General features: G+C 35.4%; 1 protein-coding gene across 2 annotated transcripts in view; it reads left to right on the top strand.

The window, feature by feature from the left end:
- ERCC8 (ERCC excision repair 8, CSA ubiquitin ligase complex subunit) overlaps positions 1 to 20,241 on the top strand; it is a 60,773-nt gene that overhangs the window by 24,411 nt on the left and 16,121 nt on the right. For both annotated transcript variants that reach the window (XM_082651025.1, XM_082651026.1), the window contains 5 exons: positions 8,971 to 9,052; positions 10,503 to 10,571; positions 11,759 to 11,825; positions 15,049 to 15,149; positions 16,683 to 16,807. In XM_082651025.1, the coding sequence (XP_082507151.1) occupies positions 8,971 to 9,052; positions 10,503 to 10,571; positions 11,759 to 11,825; positions 15,049 to 15,149; positions 16,683 to 16,807 (444 nt within the window). The remainder of the gene's footprint in view (positions 1 to 8,970; positions 9,053 to 10,502; positions 10,572 to 11,758; positions 11,826 to 15,048; positions 15,150 to 16,682; positions 16,808 to 20,241) is intronic.

Genomic DNA, 20,241 nt, shown 5'->3' with positions numbered 1-20,241 from the left:
CTTAATATAATGCCCTCAAGGTTTGTCCATGGTCACAAATGACAGGATTTCATTCTTTCTCATGGCTGAATAATATTCCTGTGTGTGTGTATGTGTGTGTGTGTTATCTTCTTTATCCCTTCATGCGTTGATGAACACTTAGGTTGTTTCCATGACTTGGCTATTATAAATAATGCTGCAAAAAACATGAAGGTGCAGCTATCTCTTTGAGAGAGACATTGATTTTATTTCCTTCAGATATATACACAGAAGTGGGATTGCTGTATCATATGGTTCTATTTTAAATTCTTTGAGGAACCCCATATTGTCTTTCATGATGGCTGCACCAATTTACATTCCCACTACCAGTTACAAGGGTTTCCTTTTCTCCATATCCTCACCAACACTTATCTCTTTTTGATAATAGACATTTTAACAGATGTGAGGTGATATCTCATTGTGGTTTTGATTTGCATTTTCCTGATGATTAGTGATATTGAACACCTTTTCATATTCATTTTGACCATTCTTATATTTTTGGAAAAATGTCTATTCATGTCCTCTGCCCATTTTTTATTTGGATTGTTTGGGTTTTTTGCTACTGAGTTGTATGAGTTCTTTATATATTTTGGATATTAACCCTTTATCATGATTTTCAAATATTTTCTCCCACTCTTTAGGTTGCTTTTTCATATTGTTTATGGTTTCCTTTGCTGTGCAGCAGGTTTTTAATTTGCTGTAGTTCCATTTGTTTAATTTTGCTTTTGTTGCCTTTGATTTTGGTATCAAATCCAAACAGTCTTCACCAAGACCACTGTCAACGTTTTCTTCCAGGAGTTTTATGATTTCAGGTCTTACATTCAAGTTTTTAGTCCATTCTGAGTTAATTTACGTGCATGGTGTAAGATAGTGGTCCAGTTTCATTCTTTTGCGTATGGTTGTTCAGTTTTCCCAGCATCATTATTGAAGAGACTATCCTTTCCCCATTGTACATTCTTAGTTCCTTTGTCATAAATTAATTGACCATACATGCCTGGCTTTATTTCTGGACTGTCTTTTCTGGTCCATTGATCTGTGTGTCTGTTTTTATGCCAGTACCATAATGTTTTGATTACTATAGCTTTGTAATGCAGTGGTCCCCCCTTATCCATGTGGGATACATTCCAAGACCCCCACTGAGTGCCTGAAACCACGGATACTATCAAATTACCGTGGTTATAGTATATACCAACCCTGTATATACTATATTTTTTCCTATACTCAGGTGTGGGTAGCATATATGATATGGATACACAGAACAAAGGGATGATTCACATCCACGTGGGACAAGCAAACTTTCATCATGCTCCTCAGAACAGTGTATTATTTAAAACTTATGAATTATTTACTTCTGTAATTTTCCATTTAATATTTTCAGACCACAGTTGACCTCAGATAACTGAAACGGAGGAAAGTGAAATACAGATAAGGGGACTGCTGTATAGTCTGAAATCAGAAAGTGTGATGCCTCCAGCTTTGTTCTTCTTTCTCAAGATTGTTTTAGCAATTCGGGGTCTTTTGTGGTTCCATACAAATTTTCAGATTATTGTTTCCTATTTCTAGAAAAATGCCATTGAGAATTTGGTAGAAATTGCACTGAATTTATAGATTGTTTTGGGTGCTGTGGACATATTAACATTGTTAGTTCTTTCAGTCCACTGGTATGGAATATCTTTTCATTTATTTGTGTCTTCAGCTTCTTTCATCAGTTTCTTATAGTTTTCAGTGTACAGCTTTTACCTCCCTAGTTAAATTTATTTCTAGGTATTTTATTCTTTATGCTGCAGTTATAAATGAGATTGTTTTCTTAATTTCTCCTTCTGATAGTTCATCATTAGTGTATAGAAATGCAACTGATTTTTTTTAACAGTTTGAATCCTGCAGCTTTACTGAATTTGTTTATTCTAACAGTTTTTTGGTGAAGTCTTTAACGTTTTATATGTATAATATCATTTCATGGGCAGATAGAGACAGGTTTACTTTTTCCATTCCAGTTTGGATGCCTGTTATTTCTTTTTCTTGCTTAATTGCTCTGGCTAGGAGTTCCAGCACTGTGTTGAATAAAATTGGCAAGGGTGGGCATCCTTCTCTTCTCCCTGATCTTAGAGGAAAAGCTTTCAGCTTTTAACTGTTGAGTATGATGTTAGCTATGAGCTTGTCATATATGGCCTTTATTATGTTGAGGTACATTCTCTCTATACCCATTTTATTGAGGAAAATATTTAATACTTCTTAATATAAGTCAATACCCATTCGTGATTTTTTTTAAATTCCTAACATAGTAGGAATAAACGGGAAATTCCTTAAACTGGCATTTACAGATTACATGATTACAAACATGGAAAATCCAAAGGAAACTTTAGCCAAATTATAGTATAAGAAAATTCAGCAAAATTGCTGAATATAAGGTCAGTTGTATCTGAATTCCAGGCACAAAGAATTATAAAATGAAATTTCAAGAGTAATATAGTTTATAATTGCAGCACAAGTCATCATATACCTAGTAAGAAATTGAAAAGTGTACAGGACCACTCAACACTACACAGAAAACTATAGAATATTATTGAGAGAAATTAAAACCTAAATAAATGGTGGGATATGTCACATTCACACTCTCACCACTTTTATTCAACATAGTTTTGGAAGTCCTAGGCATGGCAATCAGAGAAGAAAAAGAAATAGAAGGAATGCAAATTGGAAAAGAGGTAGTAAAACTGTCACTGTTTGCAGATGACACGATACTATACATTAGAAAATCCTAAAGACACCACCAGAAAACTACTAGAGCTCATCAATGAATTCCAGTAAAGTTGCCAGAAACAAAATTAATATACAGAAACCTGTTGCATTTCTGTACACTAACAATGAATTTTCTGAAAGAGTAATTAAGGAACAATTCCATTTATAAACGCATCAAAAATTAAAATACCTGGGAATAAACCTACTTAAGTTAAAGAACTGTACTCAGAAAACTATAAGACACTGATGAAAGAAACTGGAGAACACACAAACAGATGGAAATATATACCGTGTATATGGATTGGAAGAATTAACATTGTGAAAATGAACATACAACCAAAAGCAATCTACAGATTCATTGCAATCCCTGTCAAAATACCGAGGGCATTTTTCACAGAACTAGAACAAATAATTTTAAAATTTGTATGGAAACGTGAAAGACCCTGAATAGCCAAAACAATCTTCAGAAAGAACAGAACTAGATGAATCACGCTTGCTGACTTCAGACTATACTACAAAGCTACAGTAATCAAAACAGTATGGTACTGGCATAAAAACAGATACATAGATCAGTGAAACAGAATGGAGAGCCCAGAAATAAACTCATGCACTTATGGTCAATTAATCTACGACAAAGGAGGCAAGAGTATACAATGCAGGAAAGACAGTCTTGGCAATTCCCTAGTGATCCAGTGATTAAGACTCTGCACTCTCACTGCCGAGGGCCCAGGTTCAATTCCTGCTCGGGGAACTAAGATCACACAAGCTCTGTGGCATGGCCAAATAAAGGAAAAGAAAGGAGAGTCTCTTCAATAACTGGTGCTGGGAAAACTGGACAGCCACATGTAAAGGAATGAAATTAAAACATTCTCTAACACCATATACAAAAATAAACTCAAAATGGATCAAAGACCTTAACGTAAGGCTGGAAACCATTAAACTAAAAGAAAGCAGAACATTCAGCGCATTCTCGATATAAATCATACTAAATTTTTTTTTGCATCTATCTCCTAAAGCAAAGCAATAAGAGCAAATATAAACAAATGGGACTTAATTAAACTTAAAGCTTTTGCACAGCAAAGAAAGCCATAAACAAAACAAAAAGGCAAACTACAGAATGGGAGAAAATGTTTGCAAATGATATAACTGATAAGGGATTAATATTCACATATATAGACAATTCATACACCTGAACATCAAAAAAACAAGCCTAATTAAAAGATGGTTAGAAGACCTGAATAGACATTTTTCCAAAGAAGACATACAGCTGGCCAACAGGCACATGAAAAGATGCTCAACATCATTAATCATCAGAGAAATGCAAATTAAAACCACAATGAGATATCACCTCACACCTGTCAGAATGGTTATCATCAAAAAGACCACATATAACAAATGTTGGTGAGGATGTAGAGAAAAGAGAACCCTTGGGTGCTGTTGGTGGGAATGTAAATTGGTGCAGCTACTGAGGAAAACATTATGGAGGTTTCTCAAAAAACTGAAAATAGAACTACCATATGACCCAGCAGTTCCACTCGTGGGTATTTATCTGAAAAAAACAAAAGCACTAATTCAGAATGATACTTGTATCCCAATGTTCATAGCAGCATTATTTATAATTGCCAAGATATGGAAGCAACCCAACTGCCCATCAACAGATGAATGGATAACGGAGATGCGGTGTATACAATGGAATACTACTCAGTCATAAAAAAGAATGAAATTTTGCCATTTGCATCAAATGCATGGACATGGAGGGTATTATACTAAGTGAAATGTCATACAGAGAAAGACAAACACTGTATGATATCACTTATATGTGGAATCTAAAAAGTACAACAAGCTAGTGAATATAACAAAAAAGAAACAGACTCACAGTTATAGAGAACAAACTAATGGTTACCACAGTGAGGAGAGGGAAAGAGGGAGGGGCAAGATAGGCATAGGGGATTAAGAGGTACGAACTACTATGTATAAAATAAGAAAGGTACAAGAATATATATTACAACACAGGAAATATGACAAATATTTTATAATAACCATAAATGGAATGTAGCCTTTAAAAACTGTGAATCACTTTGTTATTGTATATCAACTATACCTCAATTCTAAAAAGAAGAAGAAAGAAAAGAATTAGAAGGCTTAATATTATAAAGATAATGATTTTACCCAGTATGATCTATAGAATCAGTGCATTTCTGATCAAAACCTTTGCAGAATTCTTTTGTGGAAATTGACTAGGTAATTCTAATGTATAATACATATGGAAATGCAGAGGGACAAGGTGCTCTTGAAGAAGAATGAAGCTTGAGGACTTCACTACCTGTAACCAAGACTTTACCATAACTTAATTACACTAATCAAGGCAGTGTGATATTGGTACAAGTGAAAACAAACACACACGGGGAACAGGATAGAGAATCATGAAACACACCCATAGCTGTATAATGATGTGGTTTATGATAAAAATAACACTGCAGTGAATTGGGGAAAAGATAACCTTTTCCATAAATGGTCCTGGTTGAACTAGGTATCCATATTTAAAAACTAGTTTTGACCCTTACCTCACACCAGACACAAAAGTCAATTTCAGGTGGATTACAAGTATATAAATGTGAAAGATAAAATGATACAGCTTAAAGATGAAAAAAGAAAATGTGTTTATGGCTTATGACAGTTAAAGACACAAAAACTACAAACCAAAAAGGCAGAGATAGATAAATTGAGCTACATTAGAATTAGGAATCTCTAGTCATCAAAAAACACTATTACAAAAGTGTAAAGGTAAGCCATGGAATGGGATGATATATCTGACATATGCATATGTTTGAAAAAGGACTGATGTACAGATTATATAGTCAACAAAAATTAAAACAGTCCTATAGAAAAATAGGCAAAACACTTGAATAGGCACTTCAAGAAAGAGGATATCCAAATAGCCAATAAATAAGTGTTCAACTTTATTAATTGTGCACCTGGATGTGTTATTTAAATACATAATGAGATACCTCTCTGTACCCTCCAGAATGGCCAAACTTAAAAGAGGTTGATGATAACATCATCAACCTCTCTGTACCCTCCAGAATGGCCAAACTTAAAAGAGGTTGATGATAACATCATCACACATTACATATGTTGCTGATGAGATCACAAATTGGTACAGATATTTGGTATTGACTGAAGCCAAATATGTGCATATCCTCTGACCCAGCAGTTACACTTTTGGGTATATAAATGCATGCATATGTGTACTAAAGGATATTTGTAAGAATGTTCATAGCAGCACTGTTGATGATAACCAAGAACTGGAAACAACTCAAATGTCCATTAGCAGCCAAATGAAATCTGGCAAATTTTACATCGGAGCACTCTCCTACAATGACAAGGGAACACTTCTGTATTAACAAAAAGTATGAATCTTATATAATATTAGATAAAATAACCAAAAACTAGAGTGCCTAATATATAATTCCCCTTATAAGAGGTTCAAAAATAGACAAAACTAATCTAATGATGATAGAGGCCTGTATGATGGTTATCTTTCTTGGTGAGATTTGTAAGGGGGGGTTCTAAGGAGCCTTCTGGGGTATTTGTAATGTTTGTAATGTTCTGTTTTTCAATAAAGGTGGTCATTACTTTGTGAAAATTCACTTCGTGAAAATTAATTGAGCTGTACACTTACGATTTTTGTGTACTTTTCTGTATGTTACACTTCATTTAAAAGTATGACTTTTAATTAAAATTTTTTTAATTAATTAAAAATTAATAAGCCATACATTTACATTTTCTTTCCTTAACATTGACTTCTATTAAAACTCTGACATCTTGGATTTAAATTTTCTTTAAAACGTAAATGTTTTGCTAACTTAAAACAGTATTCCATGAGTTCATAATTCTGTTTGAAATAAAGGTATGACAGTATTTTATTTTATTTATTTATTTATTTATTTGCGGTACGCGGGCCTCTCACTGTTGTGGCCTCTCCCGTTGCGGAGCACAGGCTCCGGACGCTCAGGCTCAGCGGCCATGGCTCACGGGCCCAGCCGCTCCACGGCATGTGGGATCCTCCCGGACCGGGACAGGAACTCATATCCCCTGCATCGGCAGGCAGACTCTCAACCACTGTGCCACCAGGGAAGCCTGACAGTATTTTATTTTTAATAATAAATTTGAAAGCATTCAGTAAGAAACAGTTGTGCCTCTGCTATTATTTTCTCTGCTATTATTTTCTCCATCGTCTACTCCCATCATTAGTTTTTCCTATTAATATATATATTAGGTACTTTTCATACCTTCATCTCAGTTTTCCATGAGCATGTTTTAATAGCTTGAGCATATGTTGTGGCTTAGAGGAATGTCTTCTCTAGAGTCTTCTCTATTTAACTTTAAGGTGTAGAGCCAAGTGGAGATAATCCAGGAATTGAGCTATACCTAGGTGGAATTTGGGAGTGTGGTCTAAACTGAAAATATAGATTTGTGAATCACTAGGATATAGGTGGCAGTTGAAGAGAGGAGTCTAAACCTTGAGGAAGATTATAAGGACAGGAGAAGGAACAACAAAGCCTGCAGAAGACAATGAAAAGGCCTAGCCAGAGAGAATAAGAGGGAAATCAGGAGTATGTGATATAATGGAAGCCAGTGGAAGAGATTGTCTTAACGAAGGTAGAATAGTCAGCTGTGTTGAATGCTACTGACAGATTAGGTAAGATAAAGACTACATTTGGTGATAGAAGGTTATCAGTGGTATTGGCAGGGTGGTGAGAGTGGGAGTAGTGGAGATAAAAAATAAGTTTGCAGTAAGTTGAGAAATACATAAGAGATAAGAAATTAGAGACAGCCAAAATTTGGATTTAAAGGGGGAGGAAGAAGATTAATTAGGAGGAATTTGGGTGAAAAGGATTTTGTTTTTTTTGTCTTGGGGAGGGGAGTGCTGTTACAATGAAAGAGAGTTGAACATGTTTTAGTGCTGATGGGAACGAGCCAGTAGGGAGAGAGCAGTTATACATACTCGGGAGATAGAGGCAATGATGTATAGGGTGAGATTTCTGACAGTGCTGAAAGTGATCTGAACACAGGTGGGGAAATTAAATAAGAGGAAGGATCATTTTTTTCATGATAACAGGAATGAAGAAGGAAAAAAGATAAGCGGAAGCAAATGTGTTTATAAGTTTGTTGTTAAGACAATAAGGAAATTCTCATTGAATGGCTCCTATTTTCTCTTTGGAATGAAAGATCAGATCACCTGTAGTGATGAAGGGGCGATTTTTGTGGAGAGTGGCGAAGGTTTGAAATAGCTGCAAATATTGTAGACAACGCTATTGAAATTGTAGGACCGGCAGTCAGTACTAAAGCCCAGTTGAGATGAATGATCTTTTATAGTGATACTAGTCTTCTCTATTATAAGATTTTCTTCACCTGGATAGGGCAGAGGTCAACTAACTGCGGCCCATAGGCCAAGTCTAGGCTCTGGGCCAAGGCTTCTCATGGACTCTTTTTGTAAAAAAAAAAAAAAAAAAAAAATGTTACTGTAACACAGACATGCTCATTTATTGTCTATGGCCACTTTGACACTACAGTGACAGAAATGAGTAGTTGGTTCTCAAAGCCTGCAATCTGACCCTTTACAGAAGTTTGCTGACCTCTGGTGTAGTTAAACCTGGATATAGGTACACGGAAGGCAGACATTTGGAGTCAGGTTGAGGTCTTGACAAATGCAATGATAACATAAAAGATATTGGCAGTTGAAGCATTGAAACTTGGAATCCAAGCTGAAGAAGGAAAAGAAGTGAAGAAAGGAACTGATAGGACTTCTGGGCTTTATTGGGGTGTCTTGTAGGTAGCTGGGCTGGGGGGACCTGGAACGATATAAAATTTGGTCATATATAACTGAAATAGGTGATTTCAAAGGAGAAGCAGTTCTAGGTGATGAGAATGTCCTGGGTGTGGTAGCTGAGGTTGTATGGCACTGGGAGGCAGAGTACTGGCTAGATCATCTGTGTAGATGCTGAAGTCCCTCAGAATGGAGCGGAAGGGAAGATGGTGAACCAAGTGGTTGTCTTGTCTTGATTTCTGAGATTTATTAAAGAAAAATAAATAAATTGCTAACAGTCAATTAAAAAATTGCTAACTGTGAAAATAAGCAAATAGAAAATTTGTTGCTTTTGTGATTGTAATTAGAACTTACACTTATTTTAAATGTCTTTTGATTATCAGATTGCAGATGTATTTAATTTTGAAGAAACAGTTTATAGTCATCATATGTCTCCAGTTGCCACCAAGCACTGTTTGGTAGCAGGTTTGTACATATGTTGTTTTTTAACATATTGAAAACTTTCTCCCTTTTAATATCTAGTTAGTTTTGATATAAACATTTTAACCCTGATGAAGATCACAATTCTTTAAAAAAAAAAAAGTGTGTATTACTCTTTGTATTCAGTTTAACGGATATTGTACAAGTTGGGCACTGTGCTAGGTTTCAAAGTGGCTAGGATTCAAAGATTAAGAAAGCACATTTCTGTTCCCTTAAGAGTTACTTTTTTTAAAATTTTTAACATCTTTATTGGAGTATAATTGCTTTACAATGGTGTGTTAGTTTCTGCTTTACAACAAAGTGAATCAGCTATACATATATCCCAATATCCCCTCCCTCTTGCGTCTCCCTCCCACCCTCCCTATGCCACCTCTCTAGGTGGTCACAAAGCACGGAGCTGATCTCCCTGTGCTATGCAGCTGCTTCCCACTAGCTATCTATTTTACATTTGGTAGTGTATATAAGTCCATGCCACTCTCTCACTTCGTCCCAGCTTACCCTTCCCATCCCCGTGTCCTCAAGTCCATTCTCTACATCTGTGTCTTTATTCCTGTCCTCCCCTTACATTCTTCAGAACCTTTTTTTTTCTTTTTTTTAGATTACATATATATGTGTTAACGTACGGTATTTGTTTCTCTCTTTCTGACTTACTTCACTCTGTATGACAGACTCTATGTCCATCCGCCTCACTACAAATAACTCAATTTTGTTTCTTTTTATGGCTGAGTGATATTCCATTGTATATATGTGCCACATCTTCTTTATCCATTCATCTGTCGATGGACACTTAGGTTGCTTCCATATCCTGACTATTGTAAATAGAGCTGCAATGAACATTGTGGTACATGAAAGAGTTACTTTTAAATCACCAAAGTTTCAAAGATTTTACATGAACAAAATTTGGCAGCTTTTTCATTTTGACACAGTAAAACAAGGAAATGATTTCCTTTTCTCTAGAATGTGTGATTCAAATTAAACATCCATTTTTATGAAAGCACCTGCAACAAAAATTTTCATGTGTGAAGAAGAAAAAATGTCTTCCTGGTATCAGGTATCAGGTCCCTGTGACATTATTTCTGTGGCACTTCATGAATCTCTTCACCTCCAGACATCAGTCAGCTGCTTCATCTTTAAAGAGTTTGGGCACTAACTTGTCTTTGAGGTCCACTCAGTCTGTGTCCAGAGTTTCTGTGAATCTGTTACTAGTGATTAGAAGTATATCATTACCATGGAAAAGCTAAGCTATTAAAATAAAATGAATTTTTCTAGTTATAAACATTAATAACTATTTAAAGTATATTATTAGCATACATTTTTATATTTCTGCATGGATACAGTGAATATGTCATGACTCATAGGGTAGTTTCTTGTTTCCTTTTGATGATGATTTATAGTAAAATTATCTTAAACTATTTTTTTTGTTTTGTTTTTACAGTTGGTACTAGAGGGCCCAAAGTACAACTTTGTGACTTAAAGTCTGGATCCTGTTCCCACATTCTACAGGGTATTTGAAACAACAACTACTTTGAGTAAACCATTCAACAAAATGAAACATTATTAACAATGTATTCTTTATAAGTGACATGACTGATGTATTTTGTGCTAGTTGTTAGAAGTCAGCAGGGAATTAAAGATCCTTTTGTGCATTATTGTTATAAAACTAAACTATTGAGACATTTTTATGTACAGTAGCCAAGGGGAAGCTCAAAGAATATAGAAAGTCTAACTCAAAAACCGTGTGTTATTTCTACATTGAAAAAAATGAACTACTTATGAAACTTACATCAGTACATTTGTCTCCATGAGCATTTTTTTTAATATTGTTCTGGCTGAGTAAACATTCTTAATATTTAGGTGCTTCTTTTCTCAATAAAAATATTTTAGAAAAAGGTATTGAAATAATACTTCGGTAAAGTTTTACTAGCTTAAATTATTTTTGCTACTTTTTTATTAGTATTAGATCATCTAATTCTAAACAGTGAAAAAATAGGATGTAATTCAGATATACTATTTTTATTCATCTCTGAGAAACACATAATAAATATATCAGGAAAACTTGGTGAGATGGATAACATTTGTTTTACATTATCATGAATTTCTATGAATATAAGCTAGGTAGATGAAAATATATGATTTGAATAGTTTAGTTAGGTAGAAGTGAATTAAAATGCTGAAATCACTTATCCTATGAACTTATCACTTGTGCTTTCTAGATAAAAATTTTTATATAAATACCTTTTACAATCATGATTTAAAATAATTTTTTTCTGTTATAACTTTCTGAAAACTTAGAGAACATTTTTATTCTTTAGAATGTTTATCTTGTATGGTGGTTTGTTGCAGGGATTTTGTTGTAGAGATAAGTAAGTAAGCTTGAGCTATATCACTTATTAATAGATAGACTTGCTAGGCTAACACCTGTATTTGAAAAGACAGACTCACTTGCTCTGAATGTTTTTTCCAAAGCAAACCCAGACCTTTTATAATAAAATAGCATTGTGAGAAATGCCCCATAGACTTCACATTAATATTTAAATATAGATTATTATAAATGTGAAAAAATCATGATTGTATCAATTTATTTTTAAGATTTAGTCTATGCTTTCTTCATAATCCAACAAAATTAATTGCACTGTATCTTTTGATTTTTTTCAAATATTTTGCAAGTCATTTTATACAGTTGTTTTGCAGGTCACAGACAAGAAATATTGGCAGTTTCCTGGTCACCGCGTTATGAGTATATCTTGGCAACTGCAAGGTAAAATGCAAATTATTTGGTTTTGAAGTTAATAATTAATGATAAGCATTTTGGAAAGACTGTTTTTATGTTAGACGCATATTTAGTTGCTAAGTAGGTCCTAGAAAATAAGATAATTGAGTTACAGATTTTAATTCATATCACCAAAAGAAATCTTCCTTTGCATCATAATCTTAATCCTGACTATCTATCTTGAAGGTGCTCACTTTGTAAAACAGAGAAAACAACAGAATCTATGTAGCAATGCAAATCTACTAGTACTACCCATGAAACAACTGTGTTGTGTCATTTTTGCTTACAAAAGTGTAACACTGTCAATTTAAGAATAGTAGCATTTTAATTCATTTTCTTTAACCCAAAATTATTTTGAATCTGATTCAGCACATTCATCCACTCATTGATTCAGTTTACTAACATTTAATGACTCCTGTCATGTGCCAAGCATTGTGCTAGGGACACAGAGGTAACACAGGCGTAGTCCTTTCAAGAAGGTAATAGTCTAATGAGGGGGTATAGTCAGAAAAATCAGTGATTTCAGAACATCCTGAAAAATGCTTTAATAGAGATATGTCTCTGGTAGGTATAATATGGGAAAAAAGAACAAGAGCACGTAACTCTTTTTCTTTTCTTTTTTTTTTTTTTTTAATTGGGGTATAGTTGTTTTACAGTGTTGTGTTAAAAGCACTTAACTCTTGAGGATCAGGGGGGTTGGGGGTTTTGTTTGCTGAAAGGAAGTGTCTTACATATTTAAATGCTGACGGAAAAGTATCGCTGGAGAGAAATTAGTGAAGATAAGAAATGAAGGGGTGACTTCCCCAGTGGCGCAATGGTTAAGAATCTGCCTGCCAATGCAGGGGACACAGATTTGAGCCCTGGTCTGGGAAGATCCCACATGCTGCAGAGCAACTAAGCCCATGCTCCACAGCTACTGAGCCTGCACTCTAGAGCCCATGAGCCACAATTCCTGAAGCCCGCACGCCACAACTACTGAAACCCGCGCACGCTAGGGCCCACGTGCTGCAACTGCTGAGTCTGCGTGCTGCAACTACTGAAGCCTGTGTGCCTAGAGCCTGTGCTCCACAGCAAGAGAAGCCACCACAATGAGAAGCCCATGCACCATAATGAAGAGTAGACCCTGCTCGCCGCATCTAGAGAAAGCCCACGTGCAGCAGAAAGGACCCTACGCAGTCATAAATAAATAAATAAACAAATTAATTAATTTTTTTAAAAAAAGGAAGAAATGGAGGGAATAATTGGTACATCAGGACCTTGACTAGACAAGAGAGGGTAATATCAAGGGTCCCAATAGAAGGGGACACTGATTTGACACATGAAGGGTATCATGAGACTAAATGGAAGGAGGAAAAAGGCATGAATACAATTAAATTTGTGACTTTGGCAGAGAAGCTCAAGAAATGTGAACCCAGTGGCCTCTGTTGTTTTTTAGTGAGTAGAACTTGATGTCATCTATTGAAAATACTGGAATAGGATGCAATTTTCAGGGAAGGTAGTTAAAGATTTGGAATAACAGTTTTAATGAATGGAAGAAGGAGCTGATTAAGGGCACATAGGATTGCTGGTCAGTATTTTGTGCTCTATCGAAGGTGTAGCCCACAGCTGTACTAAGCCACAGAAATCAAAACATTGAATGACACAGACTTAACAATTGTCTAAAAATCGTTCAAGTCACAGGTATAAGGAAGGAAATAAAATCACCAAAAGGCTTATAGGAAGGATCAAGGACCTAATGAGATACAAGCATGAGTGTTGATAAGAAAATTTAAAAACTGAAGGGACAGGAAGTAGTAATCAAATTTTGATATAGACATTTTAATAAAACTTTTTGCAGAAGAATTATTACAAAAACTACTTTTATTAGTCTTATAAAGAAATGTCTCAATATTTGTATAGCAGCCAGCCCTTCCTCTCTGTCACAGTTTATTCCTCAGAGAAGCTTCTGTTAGTAGTTTGCAGAATGTGACATTGGAATTTATGATTTCTGAAGTAGAACAAAGTCTAGAATGTAGCCATAAGAAGGCTGCCCAAAGAGGTGTGAAGGTGAGGAGCTAGGCACTACTTGTGGGTCCATGCTAGACTGGATTTACATTGTTTGTTTCTAATTTGGTTTTCCTCAAATCAGGAGGGAAACTGAGACTTTCAATTCTCAGAGTACCCCAGGAATTTGAATCAGTACTACAATGGACCTAGTAATCAATGTTAGGAGTTAGTTATGTGCATATCTAATCTGTTTCAGAAGAGACTTAAGTCCTCAGACTCCTCCCATTGCAGACCTATTCCCCAGCTGGAAAGAAAGAAAACCAAATTGAGAATGGAAAATGCTAACTTTTTGCCGACTATTCTAATTGGCTACGTTTGATGGTGATCTGTGAAAATAACCAAAGTTATGGGAAGAGATAAACCCTGTATAGATATTTTTTTAAAGGTTTATAAATGAGAAATAAGCTTATAAAATGCAGCGTAATACTCTTTCTAATTAAAATGACCTGGATAAACCCAACAGGTTAGAATATTATTGAGGGCTTTGTGAGGATATGATAGCATCAGTTGAACTGATTTATATTTTCTTTAGTAGTAGTTTAGAAGCTGAAATTGATATATGATCATGGTTTTACCTTTTTTCGTTTCACTTGAAATAAAATGAAAATAAGTGTCGAATTTCTAGGAGACATTAAATTTATTTCTTGTATATCTTGCAAAGATTGATTTGAGTACAGGAAACCAAATAAAAATATTTTGTCCTATGATTCACCTTATTCTTAATTTTTTTCATAAAAAAAGAAAAACCATATTCCTACCAAATGGATTCTTAAGCAAAGTGAAATTAGTTCACTGCTTGATTATCTAGGCAACATTTGAATAACAAACAGTAGAACAGATATAGTAACAAATTTGCCAAGGAACAAAGCTCTAAGCCTGTCTAGTCTTTGGAGAGGAAGATGCTCATGTCATTAAAAACAACAGAAGAAACAGCAGAATTCCATCCTTGTGATTTACTTTTTTTTTTTTCTATTTTTTCACTTCTTTGTGCTACTATTGACTATTGAATATTTGCTGGAAAGGCAAAAGTACAACCATCCAAATGTACAAATACATTTGTGCTAATATACTGAGACCTCTGTATGCCATAATACTGGAAAGGTGGGTGAGGAGTACAGTTATTATCCTAGCTATACACGTTAATGTCACATTTATGTCTTCTCAGTGCTGACAGTAAAGCAAAATTATGGGATGTGAGGAGAGCATCAGGATGTTTGATTACTCTTGATCAGCATAATGGGGAAAAGTCACAAGCAGTTGAATCAGGTAATGAAAAACACATTAATACAGAAATATGGCATTGATAGTATTTTTATATTGAAATTTTTGAATTGAAACCAAATAATAAATGTATGTTGACAAATTGTAGATTTTATGTTTTTTTTAAAAAGGCATTCACAACAAATCAGTTTCTAAATTTACATCAACTAAATTATGGTTGTCTTTTTTTTCTTTTTTTTTTTACTAAGGATTCCAGTGAGCTTTTTTTTTTTTTTAATTTTTTTTTTAATTTTTAACATCTTTATTTGGAGTATAATTTCTTTACAATGGTGTGTTAGTTTCTTCTTTATAACAAAGTGAATCAGCTATACATACACCCCCATATCTCCTCCCTCTTGCGTCTCCCTCTCACCCTCCCTACTCCACCCCTCTAGGTGGTCACAAAGCACCGAGCTGATCTCCTTGTGCTATGCAGCTGCTTCCCACTAGCTATCTATTTTACATTTGGTAGTATATATAAGTTATGGTTGTCTTTCTTTAAGATACAAGTAAGGGGACTTCCCTGGTGGTCCAGTGGGTAAGAGTCTGTGCTCACAATGCAGGGGGCCCAGGTTTGATCCCTGGTCAGGGAACTAGATCCTGCATGCTGTGTGGCATGGCCTTTAAAAAAAAAAAAAAAGAAAGAAACTAAAAGATACAAGTAAATATGGCATTTCTTCTGCCCCTGAATTTTTGAATGTAGAAACTTTTCTGGATTAACTTGTTATTTTATTTTTTTCCTCGCATGAGGCCAACTAATACAAATTCAGTGCCATTTAGGAAGTTACAGTAAATTAAAGAAATGGTAATATTTTGTGTCCATTTTGTCACAAAATTTGCAAGTTGTGTTTAATTTGAGTCCACTGCAATCCAGGTGACAAAGTACCTCGATTGCATTTTTATAATAGAATTTAATTTCTGTGTAGGTTAAAATTCTGATTCAGAATTAAATTTGGACCAGAAATACATTAGGTTGAACTATATAAAACCTATGATTGTTTTAATAATCTTTTAAATTAAATTAATCAGGTTATTGAGAATTACACTTTCTCAAACCTGTTCATTTTAGAAGTAATATAAATTTTGATTGAGACTATAACACTTCTTTAAGTGGCAAATACTAGTATTATTGATTTTTTTTCTTTTTTTTAGTATTATTGATTTTTAATAGTCCATGGAATGATTTTTAGATTGCAAATGGAAATAATATATAAGAAGTTTAATTTTCAATTTAAAATTTTTGTGGTAAGTTTATGCAGTTAATTGAGTTTGATAGCACAGCTTACTCTCTGAAGAAAAATTATATTTGGCAGGATTTTCTCCCTTTGCTTTTCCTATTTTCCTCTGCTTTTATGGTTCTAATTTATATAGCTTATGTTCAAGTAATCCAAAGGGATGATTAGTTTTAAATATAATCAACTTATATTTAGATAATTCAGATAGTTTTCCTTTAATATGTTTAAATAACTATATCATCAAGCATTAAGTGTGTGTTGAATTTATAAGAACAGATAAACTGAATTGTGTTTTTCATTGCAGCAAACACTGCTCATAATGGGAAAGTTAATGGCTTATGTTTTACAAGTGATGGGCTTCACCTCCTCACTGTTGGTACAGATAATCGAATGAGGCTCTGGAATAGTTCCAATGGAGAAAACACACTAGTAAGACATTTTAAGTACCTTGAATGTTTTGGATCTACATTAAAGAAATGAATCTGTGACTTAACACTTGGTGTTTTTCTGTAGATTTGACTTTGTTTCTTGCCTCTGAATCACAGCTTTCTTTATATAATATTTTTCCATTATGTGAACTAGTAATTCTCAACTCAGGACAACCCGCCCCACCTCACCCCACCACATTCTCCCCACTTAGTGTAGAATCATTGCTCTACTGAGCCACTGTGTATAATGGGAGCGTGCCATCTCTCTCAAGTTTATTGTAGAAGAATAAAAGATTGAGAACAACTGATATAAATTAAAGCTATAAAGTTAGTCAAATTTTATATTATGTCTGACTTTTAAACAAAATCCAAAATGAGGGCTTCCCTGGTGGCACAGTGGTTGAGAGTCCGCCTGCCGATGCAGGGGACACGGGTTCGTGCCCCGGTCCGGGAAGATCCCACATGTCACAGAGCGGCTGGGCCCGTGAGCCATGGCCGCTGAGCCTGCGTGTCCGGAGCCTGTGCTCCGCAACAGGAGAGGCCATAACAGTGAGGGGCCCGCGTACCGCAAAAAAAAAAAAAAAAAAATCCAAAATGAGGGATTTCCCTGGTGGCGCAGTGGTTAAGAATCCACCTGCCAATGCAGGGGACACGGGTTCTATCCCTGGTCCAGGAAGATCCCACATGCCGCAGAGGAACTAAGCCCGTGCGCCACAACTACTGAGCCTGCGCCCTAGAACCCGCGTGCTACAACTACTGAGCCTGCGTGCTGCAACTACTGAAGCCCACGTGCCTAGAGCCCATGCTCCGCAACAAGAGAAGCCACCGCAGTGAGAAGCCCACGCACCACAATGAAGAGTAGCCCCCACTCAGTGCAACTAAGAAAGCCCACACGCAGCAATGAAGACCAAACGCAGCCATCCATAAATAAATAAATAAATAAAAATCCAAAATGAATGTTATAGTATGAAAACATATGGTAATTGGAATAGATGTGTTCTAAAAGTGCTAGATTCTTTTTTTTTTAATTGAAGTATAGTTGATTTACAGTATTGTGTTACTTTCAGGTGTACAGCAAAGTGATTCAGTTATACATATGTATATGTGTATATCTTTTTTTTTCAATTCTCTTCCTTTATAGGTTATTACAAGATACTGAATATTGTTTCCTGGCTATACAGTAAATCCTTGTTGTTTATATATTTTATATATGGTAATGTGTATCTGTTAATACCATACAACTAATTTATCCGCTCACCTTCCCCTTAGGTAACCATGGGTTTGTTTTCTATGTCTGTGAGTCTGTTTCTGTTTTGTAAATAAGTTCATTTGTACTCATTTTTAGATTCTGCCTATAAATGATATCATATAATATTTGTCTTTCTCTGACTCACTTCACTTAGTATGATAATCTCTAGGTCCATCCATGTTGCTGCAAATGGCATTATTTCATTCTTTTTTATGGCTGAGTAATATTCCATTGTATATATATATATATATATATACTACATCTTCTTTATCCATTCATCTGTCGATGGATATTTAGGTTGCTTCTGTGTCTTGGCTATTGTAAATAGTGCCACCATGAACATTGGGTTGCATGTTTCTTTCTTTTTTTAATTCTTTTTTATTTTTTTTTTAATTTTTATTTATTTTATCTTTGGCTGCGTTGGCCCTTCATTGCTGCGTGGTCTTTCTCTAGTTGCGGCGAGCCGGGGCTACTCTTCGTTGCGGTGTGTGGGCTTCATATTGCAGTGGCTTCTCTTGTTGTGGAGCATGGGCTCTAGGCACACAGGCTTCAGTAGTTGCAGCATGCAGGCTCAGTAGTTGTGGCTCACGGGCTCTAGAGCGCAGGCTCCATAGATGCGGCGCACAGGCTTAGTTGCTCCACAGCATGTAGGATCTTCCTGGCCAGAGCTCAAACCCATGTCCCCTGCATTAGTAGGCGGATTCTTAACCACTGCGCCACCAGGGAAGCCTGCATGTATCTTTTCTAATAAGAGTTTTCATCTTTTCCCATTATATGCCCAGGAGTGGGATTGCTGGATCATATGGTAACTCTATTTTCAGTTTTTTAAGGAACCGCCATACTGTTTTCCATAGTGGCTGCACCAATTTACATTTCCACCAACAGTGTGGAAGGGTTCCCTTTTCTCCACACCCTCTCCATACAAGTGCTAGATTCTTATGTGGTAATTAATTTTTAGTCTTTTTAAAAATTTATGTTATAGTCCTTACCAGATGGACCTCTGGTTTAGTCACTTTCAGAATAAGCTACCAAAAGTTTATAATTTGGCAATAATACTAATAGTTAATATTTATTGAGAGCTTATGTGCCAGTTACTATGCTAATAAAAATTAACATTTAATATATGTGCCAGAGTATACATGGTGTTGTTTAATCACCACATCAACACTCTGAAGGGTGTTACTCTTATAACACACATGAGGAAAATAAGACATAAAATTAGGTAACTTGCCTGAATTTGCATAGCTAGAAAGCAACAGAGTTTGACTCTAGATTCTACTCTTGCCATAATGCTGATTATACCCAGACCCCTTAAAGCATTTATTAACTACCTTAAGGTTCATATTAATATTAATCATATTCCTTTCTTTAATCATCCTTTCTAGCTAATTCTCTCTTAGATATTCTAGGTATCACGTTTATTATTAAAAACTAACTTTAAGGTCAGGATTGTTTGTGCCAGATTACTTTAGGGTTTGCTAATCCCTCTTATTCTTTATGAAATGCTTCTCCATCGTGTCTCAGGCTAAAAACTCAGACATTGCAAATTTTAATTTAGAATCTCTCACTCATTATATTGTACCATGTCCCTAATCAGGTCACACCTTCCTTTTTCTCATTTTATTCATTTGTTTAATAAGAATTTATTGAGTACTTCCTATTTTCCAGGCAGTATTATACAGGAATAGACAAAACAGAAAAGTTCTATCCTTGTGGAGCTTACGTTCCAGGGAGAGAAAGAAAGACATCCATCAATCAATGAATGGATGGATGGACGAATGGGTAAAATATATATTCGGTGCAGTAAGTACTGTAAAGAAAAGAAAAGCAAGGAAGGGAGCATAGAAAATATTAAGAAGCTGGAGTTGATGTTTTACCTAGGGCAGTCAGGCTAGGTCTGACTCAGAAGATGACATTTGGCCTTAAGGAAATGAAGGAGTGAGCCATCCAACATCTGGGAGGGAGAGCATTCCAGGAAGAGGAAGAAAGAAAGTACAAAGACCCTGAGGCAGGAGCATGCTTGGGATACCCAAGGAGCATGTATGTGGCTCTTGTGTTAGACTAGAGTAAGCAAAGGGGAGAGTAATAGGAGATAAGCAACAGAAGGAACAGGATACCAGAGCTTACAGGCTTGTAGCCCTTGGTAAGGGCTTCGGCTTTTTCTATGCGTGAGATAGAAAGCCACT

The sequence above is a fragment of the Grampus griseus genome (genome assembly GCF_964374135.1).
Source record: "Grampus griseus genome assembly, chromosome: 3".
Classification (NCBI taxonomy): Eukaryota; Metazoa; Chordata; class Mammalia; order Artiodactyla; family Delphinidae; genus Grampus; species Grampus griseus.
The sequence above is the reverse complement of the archived record's forward strand: the minus strand, read 5'-3'. Positions and strand labels throughout refer to the sequence as shown.